Source organism: Echinops telfairi, unplaced genomic scaffold (genome assembly GCF_000313985.2).
Source record: "Echinops telfairi isolate 266 unplaced genomic scaffold, ASM31398v2 ScPeMD7_7469;HRSCAF=8507_1, whole genome shotgun sequence".
In the NCBI taxonomy this organism is placed as follows: Eukaryota; Metazoa; Chordata; class Mammalia; order Afrosoricida; family Tenrecidae; genus Echinops; species Echinops telfairi.
Genome location: NW_022111373.1, coordinates 23,527,108 through 23,541,668, shown reverse-complemented (window position 1 = coordinate 23,541,668; position 14,561 = coordinate 23,527,108). Strand labels below are relative to the sequence as shown.

Genomic DNA, 14,561 nt, shown 5'->3' with positions numbered 1-14,561 from the left:
AAAAATGAGAACAATTTAAAGGGGATCAAAAGGTAGATCAAATGATAAGTTACTTTTAAAAAACCTAACTGCATCTGCAGCACTCCACTTTCCAACACATTCTGCATGGTAGCAAGGCTATTTACACCCCTGGTCTGTGGTCAGAGGGATTTCACCAGAGGCTCAATCCATGTGTATTTTCCCTCCACTTTGTTTTGTTTGGCTGAAACAGCTTTAATATAGGTCAAAAGGGGAATCAAATGGTAAGACATTGACATTTTAACCTAACTGCATCTGCCATAATTGGCTTTACAAAGCTCTCTATCTGATATCATGGCTATTCATATCCCTCAGCTATGATTGGAGGGGATTCACCAGAGGCTTCCTCCATGTGTGGACTCTGCAAATGGATTTTGGGCTTCCACTGCCTTCTGCAAAGCAGGCGTTCACAATTTAAGCTCTGATACCATTCCCTTCTGCTTTAGATTATATTATGTACAATCTTTGGATCAAACAGGTTGGTGTGCTTCTTCCATGTAGACTTAGTTGATGCCTCACTTAGATGGCTGTTAGTTTGAAAACTAACTTTTAAGACCACAGTCCCTACTCCTTTTGGTAGTCAGACACCGTCTAGTTTCTTCACCACACTGTAGCACTCATCTCCAGTGATCTCTTCATGAGGATGAGCATCAAGCAGGGCCATGTCATAAGAACTACTTATTCTTAGATTAGGGCTAGAATTAAGGGCAAGTCCCAAATCCACTCATAGATCTATGATTTCATATAGCTATGTTTATATATGTCTCTGGTTCATCTTAGAGACATCATTTTCATTTTATGTTAGAGAACATTATCAATCATTCCCCTTGGTCATAATTTCCCCTGCTATTGAATCAATACTGGCTCATAGAAACATTTAGGACAGGGTAGAAGTCCTAAAGAAGCCCCAGCAAGTCTTTGAGAGTGAAAATCTTCACAGAAGTAGAGTCCATTGATATCTATTGTTTCATTTGACTTTTACTTATAAAAGCTGTTTTTTAATTTACAGGGATTGTTAACGCCACTTTTCTTACTTTATCATGTTTATCAAATTATATTCTTTAATTTATATTAAATTATATTATATTCTTTAATTTCACAATCAAATTATATATTTGTTTGCTCCTTTATAGATTATTTACATAGTCTCCAAATGTGCCCTGTTTAGCCGTGGAACAGCTTGATGAAACAGGCTTTTAATCAGTCCTTTACTGGTGAAGAGACAGGGCTAGAGGAGTTGAATGATGTGCTCAGGGTCAAAATTGATTCCAAACAACCAACACTAAAGTTCAGATTTTCATACTCACTTTGTAGTATTTTCTGCTCTCCTAAACTGCTCGTAGAAAATATGCAATAGTAAAATATTTCTCTACACTTTCTTACTCCTTAAGGCCCATTTCACATCATTATCTTATTGCCATTAGAATTGTCAAGCCTGTTTTATAGTTTTCTGGCTTCTGGTTAAACAGTGAGGGAGTAAATGTGGGAATAAATGTTACTTTGTCTTAGCCTAGGTTCTCTAGAGCAAAATTAATGAAGTATGTATATGCGTGTGTGTGTGTGTGTGTGTGTGTGTGTGTGCTTGTATATGTGTAGGTACACACACAACATACCTACACACAGATTGAGACAGAGAGAGGCAGAGATTTATTTTAAAGAAATGGCTTACACTGTTGTGGTGCCTGGCAAATTCCTAATCTGTGGGACAGATGTCAGGCTGGAGGCTTCTCCTGACTTTTTTGGTTGCAGGGTATGTAGAGGCCCTAAGTCAGCAAGTCATTTGGTATGCCACTGACCCATGTTCCAAAAACCAGAAGTTAGAGGAATGATCAGTTGGATGCAAGATGGAGAGAGTGGGAGTTCTGTTCTACATCCATATGTATTGGATACAGATCACATCTTTAAGGCAACTGATTGGCTCAACTGATTGGTTGATCACATGTCATAGAATGGAGGATGATGACTTAACACTTTAAGTAAGATAAATTGGCCCAGTGTCTGAAAATCATCGCCTAGCATAGATGACATGTAAACAGTAACCATCACAGTGCCCAAGTTTCTCATATTGCATATGGCTTTACTTACGGGCTTTTGTCTAGGCAGTTCTAATGTTTTGTCTCTCAACTAGAATGTTACCCATCTCAGAAAGATATGTCTGCTATCTCCAACTTGAGAGGCGAAGGTGTCCATTGATGTGAAAAAGTTTTTCCTTACACTTGGAATGTGAGACTAATATTTTTTTCCAACAGTTTTATTGGCAAGTCATTCACTTGTCAATAACTTCAGAAGTTCAATCGTTCAGTCATATCAAGGAGAATTGTATAATCACCCCACATTAATTTTAGAGCTTTCTCACCCTGCCATTGTATAGTCGCCATACGCTGAGTTATGCAATCACAGACCGATATAGTGCTCCCCACCCCATCTTCATTGTTTACTCCTGAAATCCCCTCCCCCTCCCTAACATCCACTCCATACTCTGAATTCCTTACATCCCCTTGTATCAATTATCACGATGCATCCACTCCTCCTGTGCTTCACAGCTGGGACACCCAACAGAAAACAATAAAATCCAAAATCGAGCTAAGGTGGTAAGGTTAAAAATGTAATGGCATTTAAATACAAATAATGCATAAGAGGGAAAACAAAATACAAATACAAAATACAAGAAACAAAAATAAAAATAATGCGTAAGAAGAATAAGAACCCCAACAACATTCAAAAAGCCAGGGAAGAAATTCCTGTCATGGAACCAGTAAGAGATACCTGCACCCACGAAAGGTTCAGGTCACAGTGAGGCTATTTTTAAATGAAGAAGGGCCTTCAAAAAGTGGTGGAAAAAATTCCATTATCTCAGTTCCATTTTTTTCCATGAACTTTTGTAAGTTCTTGCATATATCTAATTTTGTTATGGTTTACTATAAAAATCTCTTTGTTATCTAAAATTTTATAAGGAAAATTTGGTTAAGTAAATTAAGTGATTAGATATTTACAGATTCCATAAATCCTTTTGGTATTTATTTCAGATGTTCTCAAAGCTCTGAAGCCAGATTATGTTGCACCTCTGGTCCTTTGGCTTTGCCATGAGAGTTGTGAGGAAAATGGTGGCTTGTTTGAGGTACTCTGATTTTCTGCTTCTTCCTGAAACAACATTTGTATAATTAAATGTAAAACAATGATTAAAAATGTGCATTTTTGCAGTGCTTTGTCTTTGTAAAAATGTGTATTTTATACTTAGATAGCTTTTGCTATTGTATGTTTGTTGTGATTAAGGAACTAATGTTAACTAATAACCTATTTGAGAAGCTGACAGCGACCTGAAATTTTCTGTCTCCTTAGTTCTTCATTCCTGATATTTTAAGCAAATGAAACATGACTGACTTAATATGCTTAGTCAAAGGTAGAAAGTCTTACTTAGCTTGAGAAGCTAAATGGTCAAGTGGAAAGATAGAGTTAGGGTTTAAAATGAATCCTGCTGGGTTTTGAATTTTTCTTCCTGTAATTTCTGTTCTGGCTGCTGGAATATTGTGCGAATTAACCTCAGATCTTTAAGGTCCCTTGGAGGTTGTTGCGACAACTACGAATCAGATTTTAGGCTCCTATCACCCCAATTTTAATGTTATATCACTGTAGCCTTTACAGAGGAGGGAAAATTCACCACAGTATCTGAAGCTCAGAATTTGGCGTGGCCCTCTTTTATTTTACTAAGAAATACTTTTGAACTATTTATCTTTTACAATGATATTTATTATTAATTCTGTGAGCAAAGTAACATATGCTCTTTGTAGAAAATTTTAAGAGTACAGGAAAATACATAGAAGAAAATAAAAGACCTCTATATTACTACCATCTAGATAAAACTGCTTTTAAGGTTTTTATGTATTTTACTCTTTAATACACATTATACACTACTCGTCATTTTAAAAAATATGCCTTTTACATACACACATAAACACATGAGTAGGTTTGTGCTGTAGATGAAGTTTTGTATGTTGCTGGTTTCTGTAAATTTATCATAAACATTTTTAATGAGGAACCATTTGGCATGCAAGATTGGCAAAATGTTGTAGGAGTTGTATGTAATATCTTGTATTAAACATTAGAAATAACATGCCACTTGAAAATTTCTGATATATATATTTTAAAAGGCAGATAATAGATTTATTTTATTTTCAGATACAGAATTTTTGGCTTAGCTAGAGTCCTGCAAGTTTCCTGTATACTTAATACTATGTACTTCCTTAGTATTTGTAATACCTGAGGAGGTTGCAGTTTGATTATGCACTCTCAAATAATTATCAAAATCAGTCCTGATTTTATATACTCTGACTGCATCAAGACTAACTGGATCTATTGTAAAAGATAAGGATATATTAATGTAAAGACAAAAGGAAATTAAGAGCTATACCCTTGTATATCCTTGAGCTTTGAGTCATTAAGGTGCCTCCTGTCATATCCATGTGGAATCCTTTTTTTTTTTTAACTTTTAATTGTAAATTGGGCAGAGGTTTACAGTGCAAATAAATCTTTCGTTCACATTTATATACATTTTGTTTCAATGACTGCAGTCATCACAGTGTAGTATCACTTAGCCTCTTGGCCCTTCTGTATCCTGTTTCCATTCCTCCTCCTTTCTTAACCCTTCCTTTCTTCTGCACTTTGTCCTTGATGAAGTTCATGGAGTGTATATGGTATCTATTGTAATTTACAGATGAAAAGACTTGTGTATAGCAAGGTTAAACCATTTGACTGGGGTTATACAGCCAGTCAGTAGAAGAGTTGTAAAACCTTGGTTTCTTACCTTGTTGTTTTTAGATGCCATGGAGTCAGTCCTGACTCATAGCAACCTCATGACCAATAGAAGGAAACATCCTCACAATTGTTCTTATGTTTGAGTCCATTGTTGTAGCCACTGTGTTAATCCATCCTGTTGAAGATGTTCCTCTTTTTCATAGCCCCTCTACTTTACCAAGCATGATGTTCTTCTCCAGGGACTGATATTTCCTGACAGCATGTCCAAAGTACTTGAGATGAAGTCTTGCCATCTTTGTCTCTACTGAGCATTCTGGCAGTACTTCTTCCAGGACAGATTTGTTTGTTCTTTTGGCAGTCTGTGATACTTTCAATATTCTTTACTCACCAGTAGTACAATTCAAATGCATTGATTTACTTTGGTTTTCCTTATTCATTATGCAACTTTAACATGCATATAAGGCAATTGAAAATACCATGGCTTGGGTCAAGCACACCTCAGTACTCAAAGTAATATTCTTGCTTTTCAGCACTTTTAAAGAGGTCTCTTGCAGCAGGTTTAGCCAATGCAATGTGTCCTTTGATCTCTGGACTGCTGCTTCCATGAGCATCGACTGCGGATTCAATCAAGATGAAGACCTTGACAACTTCCATCTTTTCTTTGTATATAATGATTGTCACCTATTGGTCCATTTGTGAGGATTTTGGCCTTCTTTACATTGACTATTACTCCATACTGGAGACAGAAATCCTTGATCTTCATTAGCAGGGGATTCAAGTCTTCTTCACTTTCAGCAAGCCAGGTAGAGTCATCTGCAACCATAGGCTGTTAATATGCTTTCCGCCAATGCTGATGCCACATTCTGCATCCTATAATTCAGCTTCTCTGATGATTTGCGCAGCACACAGATTGACTCACACCTTTCCTGATTTTAAACCATCCAGTCTTCCCTTGTCTATTTGTACAACTGCCTCTTGATCAATGTACAGGTTTAGCATGAGCACAACACATTTTTCCAGAATTTCCATTCTTCTCAAGGCCTTCTTTAGTTTGTTGTGACTAACACAGTTGAATGCCTTAGCATAGTCAAGAAAACACAAACATCTGCTCTGCTTTTGGCCAAGATCCATCTGACATCAACAGTGATATCCCTTGCTCCATGTCCTCTACTGAATCGGGCCTGAACTTCTGGCAGCTTCCTGTCAATGTAGTGCTACAATTGCTGGATGATCTTCAGCATTTTTTAGTTGCATGTGAAATCAGGCGAGTGCTTCCAGTGCTTCCAGCTTGATGAAACATTTCAGTTGGTATTCCATCAGTTCGTGGTGTCTTGTTTTTGGCTAATGTATCTTGAACTTCTTTCTAAAGTACCATTGGCTCTGTTCATATGCTTCGTCTTGCAATGGTTGAATGTTGACTAGTTCTTTTTGGTACAGTGACTATTCTTTCCATCTTTTGATGCTTCCTGCACCACTCGATATTTTGTCCATAGAACCTCTCAAAATTGCAACTTGGGGCTTGAATTTTTTTCTTGAGTTCTTTCAGTTTTAGATACGCTGAGCACATTCTTCCTTTTGATTTCCTAATTCTAGATTTTATTACACTAGACTTATTTTTTTAATACATGATTTATACTCCATAGTATTCCTTAATACTTTCAATGTGATAACATGAACAATGCAAAGTCATGGGAGCTAATGGATTTTTGTAGAGATGTATTATATTGCCATCTAACTTTCTAATACTCTCAGTGAGTATTAGAGTATTGTTTTTTCATTTTATCTTCTTTCTAAGTAATTTCACATTAGGTGATTTAATTCTTCTCCCTTCTTTCTAGGTGGGAGCTGGATGGATTGGAAAATGTAAGTCACTGTGTTTTATTTACCATGTATGATTTTACTATCTTTAAACTTCCTTAGATCTGGACAAGGATCTTGTCAAATGCTCAATCACTAGATTCAATGTTCACATACTCAGTTTTAAATTTTATTATTGCAAAACGTATTTTGAAGGATGGCAATTATCCTGTGGTAACTTAAGGAGCCAATCTGTTCAATTTTCTTCCAACAAGTGGTCTTTATTTTAGACATGTCCTACTTTCTTCAGAACTGGTGTTCCTTCAGACAGCATAATCTCTTTGTATTAATGTTTGTATACACGTGCTTCAGGGTATCTCACATGCTTAATTTGCTCTTTCAGCAGAGAAAGGAGTGGGAGGGAAGGCTGCTTTTAAGAAGATGGGACGAGCCTTGTCTTAGATAGCATACAAGGCAGGTTCTCTTAAGCCTCCTCTCAAGCATTCTCTCCCCCCTTTTTTTTCTTATATGAAACGTGAGATAACAGCAGAAGACAACAGGGAATCACATTTTCTGGGATGAAAATTATAGCTGCTCTATTGAAATTATGATCTTTTGTCCCAAAAGTAAATTCACTTGGCATCAGCTCTTTTCTACTCTGTATCGCAAAGCTTGTAAACAACAAATCTGATCATTGTTTAAGCACTTCCTTTTTAAAATTTGTGCAAATTCCTGTTTTATCTTAATTCCAGTCTTCAGTAGTTGGTTGCTGGTATCAAAATTAATCACATGATTATTTAAAAGCTTGTCATCACTGGAGGCCATTGTTAGAACATCATTATTGTATCATATCATTATTTTAGTGACATTTAGTGAGGGAGGGTTACTCCCTCCAGTTGTTAATGTAACTTTTATTCCTCATACCTTTGAGTGTCTTTTTGTTAGTAGAGGAAGCCCCAAATCTGGGACTTCTCTATCCTTGGTTCTTGTCCTGCTCCTGAGAAAGAATTCAAAGGAGACAAATAGGAATATAAGCTTTTTTACTGGAAAAGAAAAATACTCTTGGCCAGTGCACATGTGGGCAGGTTCAGCTAGTCCGAACACACCACCCACTGTAGTTTTGAGGTGTTGTACTCGCACTTCGGATGGTCAAGTCTCCTCTCTCCAGAGTGCTCATAAACACATTGAGTTCATATTGTGCTCACAAGATAGCAGCATCTTGTACTGTTGGATTTAGAACCGCTAACTTCTTTGCTCTGTGAATAGGAAATCCCCCCCTCCCCCTCACCTTTATCCCATCTTCCTGCCCAGGGTGATTTTCTGTTCTACCTAACATTATGACATCCACTTAAAGGAAGAACATGTGTTGAAATGAACCCTGTATCTAGTAACTTGATAAATAGGAAAGATTTAGAAGCAGACGTATCTGGCATTCCCCAAGACAAATTTGCCATTTAGTAATCATCAAGCATTCTATTTACATAAGGGTACTATAGTAGGGCTAGTTATTCTTCTGACTTTTGAAAGGAAATCAGTGTTAGATTTTTTTCTTCTTAAGACATGAAAATTTGTTTATTTCAGTGGACTTCCTGTGGAAAATGGAGAAAGATGGAAGGGAGGAAGAACTATTCAGGAATACCTGCTATACTAACTTTGTTAACTGGAGTCTGATCTGTAATCCTACCTAGACTTCAGTTTGTTTTTTACTAAATTCTGTTCTATCTTTATAAACTAGAGAGGGAAGTATATTACTGGAGTGATCTGTGATCTTGAAGTCAGTTTTGTGTGTGTGTGTGTGTGTGTGATTATATATAATCTAACTTTTAGATATAGTATATCATTCTACCATTAATAAATATATGTCACACTTAGAGGAGAATTTTTTTTTTACTTTCAAGTATTTAAAAATAGTTGTCATTGTCCTAATGTTACATGTTATTCTAGGATATGTTCATTTTAAGACATGTAGTGACACTCCTTAAATTTTAGAATCTTATTTTTTTTCTTAAAAAATTCAAGGGGCTCGTATGCATCTTGCTTTAAATTATGTTTTAATATCTTGGTTTGGTTTCTGTAATCAGTACGCTGGGAGAGAACCCTTGGGGCCATTGTAAGGCAGAAGAATCAGCCAATGACTCCGGAGGCAGTGAAAGCTAAATGGGCGCAAATCTGTGATTTTGATAATTCGAGCACCCCTCAGAGTATTCAAGGTAAGGAGGGTTCTTTGTTAATTCAGCCCTGGCTAGAGCAATGAAGGCACAGCCTTTCTTCTGTTTAGTACTATTTTCATTTTGTTGAGTTAGACTTTTGAATTGTCCACAGCATATTTTCTACTCTAGTAAGTATTAGAACCCTTAAAAATGAAAACCTTTCAGTCATTCCTACTACCAAGTTGTCATCTCTCTTTGATGATTATTTTTTCAGTGTATGCATGCATGAGGTATTTTCTCATCTGTGCTGAATGCACCTGTTCACCATCTGATGGGTGGTTTCAGAGCCTCCCTTGATCTATCTAACCATAACCTGAATCTTCTCACCAAATTTTTTTTTCTATTTTCCAAACATGTATTATTTTATTTAGGTTCAGTGCTTTCATGCTTCTCAAACAACTCATTGCCATCGAGTTGAATCTGACTCAGTATCCACCCTATAGGCCAGATAAAGCTACTCCCCTGGGTTTCAGAGGTGGTAAATCTTATTTGTTTTTTAAAAAATTTAAACGATTTTATTGACATGTATTTCACATACCTCACAATTCAATGGTTTATATATATTAAGAAGACTTGTATGATCATCACCACAATCAATTTTAGAACATTTTCTTCATTCTTGTATTCTTTATTATTAAATGCCTGCTCATCCTCCTCCTGCCCCAATAACTCTAAGAAATTATTAATCCAGTTACTATCTCTATAGATTTACCTATCTTGGATTTCACATAAAGAAAAATGTACCCACTTCTCGTTCAAAGCAATAACAAATTAGAATACTGAAAATATGAGACTGTAGATCTCGAGGGGAACAGAGCGCTTCATCTTTCTCTTGAGGAGTGGCTGCTCTGTTTGAATTGCTGATCGTGCAGTTTGCAGCCCAACTCATAACTTCCTACCGCACCAGAGTGGTTCTCCTGTGCCTAGGGAGTACACTTGGTTTTGTTTGAGTTACTGTGTCACTAATGGAATTTCTCTGCCATTAACAACAACAACAAATACTTGCCATTTCTTTTGTTTATTGCCTTGGCTAGTTTTAGTGTTTCATTAGAAAAACCTAAGGTCCAGACGTTCAGCAAAACATCCCAAGATATTCTGGGACTACATTGATCTCTTAACTCCTACCATGCTACCATCTATAACTAAAACTGCTCTTTACTAGTTTTGGTTAATAAATACATAGTTTTTAAACTGCATTGCAAGTTCCTTTTGCTGGCAGAGATTGTATTTGTATGGGGGGTAGCACAGTGTTGGGCACACAGTACGAATTCTGTAAATGTTTGTTGAATTGAATTATTGAATGATCTGTGACATATTCTGCATGACTAGGTAACCACATAGATAATCACAGTATTAAAAAAAAAAATCACAGCATTTTCCCCAATATGCCTTACATATTGATATGGTATATAATATTTAAAGGCCTCTCTGGGAAAAATCATAAATCAGAATCAATTTATTAATAAAAAATTCTACTTGGGAGGGAGAGAAAAAAGAGGAGCTGATACCAAGGGCTTAAGTAGAAAGAAAATGTTTTGAAAATGATGCCAACAAATGTACAAATGTGCTTGACACAACGGATGTATGTATGGATTGTGATAAGAGCTGCACGAACCCCTAATAAATTGATTTATATATGTATTTAAAAACTCTACTTTTGGTAATTCTATGTTCAGAGTTTAATAGAGAGATATTATGTTTTTGCCCTTAATGACACTTGCCTGTTTGCTGGTGTACTCCTTGAAATCTTCACGGTGCCTTTTCTCAATTTGATCGTAACATGAATGTAATAATAGTAGCATTTTCTGCATTTTATATTTTGATTTGTGAGATAAAATTTGTTTGCAAATGCCAGTTACCTATTAAAATAAATGAAGGAAAAAAAGGACAAAATATATTAAAACTCTTCTGATAGCAGGGTTCCATTTGATTGCCTGGAAAATATTAGACTATTATAAAAGTACAAGTTAATGAAATTACATGATTACAAATGAAAAGATAACCTCTAGAATTTGAAATACAATAGAAAGAAAGATCACCTTTTCTATAGAGTTGCGACTTTCCAGAGCACCTGTTCAATTTTCGCATTTTGCAGATGAAACAACTAAATTCCAGGGAAACGAAAGAACTGGCTCCAGCTTCCTCATTTAGCCGATGTTTGAGCCATGAGTGGACTCAGCTGTCTATCTGTGAGTGCAGTGCGTTCAGCCTATCCTGAGTTGCCTTTTGATTAAAAAGCCTCACTTCTAGGCAGCATCCTTTTTTGAAAAATTGTTTATTAGGGGCTCATACAACTCTTATCACAATCCATACATACGTCAATTGTGTAAAGCACATTTGTGCATTCATTGCCCTAGGCAACATCCTTAATGGGAGGATTAATAGGTAGGAAATCACTCAACCTGTGTCATTAGAAATGATAGCGGTCCCACTTCGTCTCAGACTCTGTATTTAGTTATTTTTATTATTATTATCTTCGCTCAGAAAGAGGTCCTGACTTGTTGGTTTTGCTGGAAATACCCCGAGCTTGCTATCCTGGGGCTTCCTGAGCCTTTTCATTTGTTAACCTTTAGACTCTAGAACAGTGGCTTCAGATCCCCGTCTGAGTCAGTTATCATAATAGTTTTCACTGGAAGAATTTTAGTGATATCTTCAGAGATATTATTTATATTGAGACTGGGGCTAATCTTGGCTTTATTCCATCTTGGGGGTAGGGTTTGAAGAAGGGAGGGAAATTACTTCTTCCTCAACAAACGTGATATATCTATAGGTAAGTATCACGTTTTACAGAATTATAGCTCAAAGATGATTATCCAGAAGCTGAGAACTCTTTTGATTATGTGCAGCTAATGCTTTGTTTTCTAATGAAGTTATCTGTGATTTATTTTGAAATCTTCTGCAATTTTTTTCTTACAGTGCCTTAACATACATTCTGTTTATGAATGTCAATGATGGTCCAGCAGCAGCTTTACTGAATGTTCTAAGGATAATTATCTAGCATATTGGAGCTTTCCTAAGTAACATCTTTAATAGAAACAGTGATTATTACTTTTTTTTTTTTTAATGATTTTTAGAATCAACTGGCAGTATACTTGGAGTTCTAAGTAAAGTAGATTCAGGAGTTTCAACGAATTGTACCAGTCATGCAGCATCACCAACCGCATCAGGATTTGTAAGTGGGAAAAAAACCTGAAACATTTGTTTTCTATAAAGATGTTTTCTTTTCTTTTTTATGTAAGATATAATCACCTTTTTAAAAAAATAGGGTCTTATAATGGATAACAAGCACTAGCAGGGATCATTTAAAAAAAATTTACTCAGAAATCACTTACATTTCTTTTCAAGGTCCCCCTCTTCCTCTTTTCTTAGCCCTCATGGACAGACAATCTTGTAGAAGACTAAGGCAGTGAGGAGTCAATGCCCTTAGCTTTTGCTAGTGCAGTAGAACAGAAAGCAGCACCCTCAGCCATTTGTCACGGCCGCCCCGGATGGTTGGGAACTTCATTGATAATCCCGGTTTATTTATGATTTAAAAAAATGTTTCAGAAAATAATAGTAGTAGTTCTTCCAAGTCATTTCTTTTAAAGAAAATATTGTATGTTGAGATTATGTCAACATATCTGCAAGTAAGAAACCTCCCACTGTGTCAATAATTCTAATAGAAATGTGGCTGTCACTCGTGAAGTAAACTCATTTGTCTTCTGTACTTTTCCCTTTTTTTTAATGTAATGTATGAATGATATAAACTCTTTCATTTGCCTCACATTAGATTCCGGTGTTTTGTGACCTAGGGCAGGCAGTCTGGTGGATTCTGACAAATCGCGATCCAGTCAGATAGGGTAGAACCGCTCTACAGGGTTTCGTTGGCTGTAATCTTTAGAGGCGCAGATTGCCAGATATTTGTACTACAGAGCCACTGGTGGGTTCAAACTGTTAATCAGGTTTTCTTTTAGCCCTTTGGCAAAGGAGATAGTAAATGTCTTTTAGCTTTCTTTCGGGCCACATACTATGTCACAATTCTTGTTTTTTTAACTATATGTCAAAAATGTCAATGCCATTTTAGTTTATGGTTGTAGTTTTTCAACCCTGATTGAAATATTGGACATCATTCGTTTAGAATCTTATGTATAGGTCTCACATTAGCTACTGAGATCATCAAATAGAAAAATATAACGTCCAATTAAATGAAAGACATTCCCAGGAAGGGGCTTCAAGTAAAATTTCATATTAATTAGAGCTATTATGAAGCCATCTAATTTACATGCATTTATGCCTTGTTTTTGCTCAGCAGTTCGTGGTGAATTTTATACAGTAGATCTGATAGCAATTTACTATCTCTATAACAAATTCATTATTCTTTGGATTTGAGGTTAACTAGTTACTGAATTAGTAGTTACTGATTTAGTAGGCCTTTCTCCTTTAGAGTTTTGGGAAAGTGGAAAATGAGACATCATACTATTTGATAGCAAGATGCACACAATAAAAAAGTACTTATCTGTAAATGGAATCATTTTCTACACATTATCTGATTGGCTTCTATTTTTAAACTTCTAGTTCAATGACAGTTATCATCCCAAAAGTTCACTAAAATGGCATTCTATTAGCAGCTTTCAAAAGCAAAATTCAGTATATAAGCATTTACTTGTTTTGGAAAGTTGAAGCTTGAAGATTTCACAAAAATACTGTCAATGAAAATAATACTTTTTTATGGCCTTTCCACAGGCAAGTGTTATTGGCTATCAACTCTCTTCATTTTCTTGTGCTTATACCGAACTGGAAGCTATTATGTATGCCCTTGGAGTGGGTGCCTCTGCTAAGGATCCAAAAGATTTGAAATTCATTTATGAAAGAAGCTCTGATTTCTCCTGTTTGCCTACCTTTGGAGTTATCATTGCGCAGAAATCTGTCATGGGTGGAGGATTAGCAGAGGTTCCTGGCCTTTCAATCAACTTTGCAAAGGTGTGCCTAATAAGAAACCTTTTATGTACTTCTCATCAGTGTTTAAATATGATTGATAAAGCTCACATCATCTATATCTGTGTGTCATACACACATGTATCTATATGTGTATATATATATATATATAAAATTATAAAATAGTGTATAGTGGTTAAGAATAAAGATTTAGCATGTTTTTATTTTTAAGTATAAAAGATATGAGTTTAGTAAGGGAAGCAAAAAGAGGAAAATAACAACTATGTACAGTCCCAAAATCTTGATACAATGTGATTAATCCTCTCTTTGCCATTAACCTTACTATTTGACTTAGAGTAGTTAACTACTCTAGCCTTATTTGTAAAATACACATGTTAGTTCTTAGCTCATGATATTGGTGAGGGAACAAGATAGATATTTGAGTCAGAGATAATGGGGACAAAAGATACTGAGATCAGTGTATATTTGGCTTGTTCTGGGCTTATATATCTGTAGAATGAGCCAGAGGGCCATCCTGGGAGAAGGCCTGTAGGCCCTTGTGATATTTTACTTTGATTGACATGAGATGCTATTGGTTATTGTAGTACTTTGAGCTAAGAAGTGGCATGATCTTGAGTATGTTAAGTCACAATCTCACTCCTGTTGCTGTGTGGAGAGAAGATGTATAGGTGTTAGCATGGGAGCAAGGGAAACTATCTATAAAACTATTTCAGTAATCTGAGCCAAAGGGCTCAGCCACAGTCCTATGTGGGGTCCAAACCATCGGAGGCACTACCTGAGAATGTATTCAAAGTTGTCATAAACGTAAAATGTCAAATAAGAAGCTAGTTGATAAGTGAGAAATAGGTA

General features: G+C 36.0%; 1 protein-coding gene across 1 annotated transcript in view; it reads left to right on the top strand.

Moving 5' to 3' along the window:
• Positions 1-14,561, top strand: part of HSD17B4 (hydroxysteroid 17-beta dehydrogenase 4) — a 140,304-nt gene that overhangs the window by 61,743 nt on the left and 64,000 nt on the right. Inside the window, exons 9-13 of the mRNA XM_045285056.1 lie at positions 3,045-3,136; positions 6,609-6,633; positions 8,649-8,777; positions 11,852-11,949; positions 13,500-13,736. Coding sequence (XP_045140991.1) covers positions 3,045-3,136; positions 6,609-6,633; positions 8,649-8,777; positions 11,852-11,949; positions 13,500-13,736 — 581 coding nt within the window. The remainder of the gene's footprint in view (positions 1-3,044; positions 3,137-6,608; positions 6,634-8,648; positions 8,778-11,851; positions 11,950-13,499; positions 13,737-14,561) is intronic.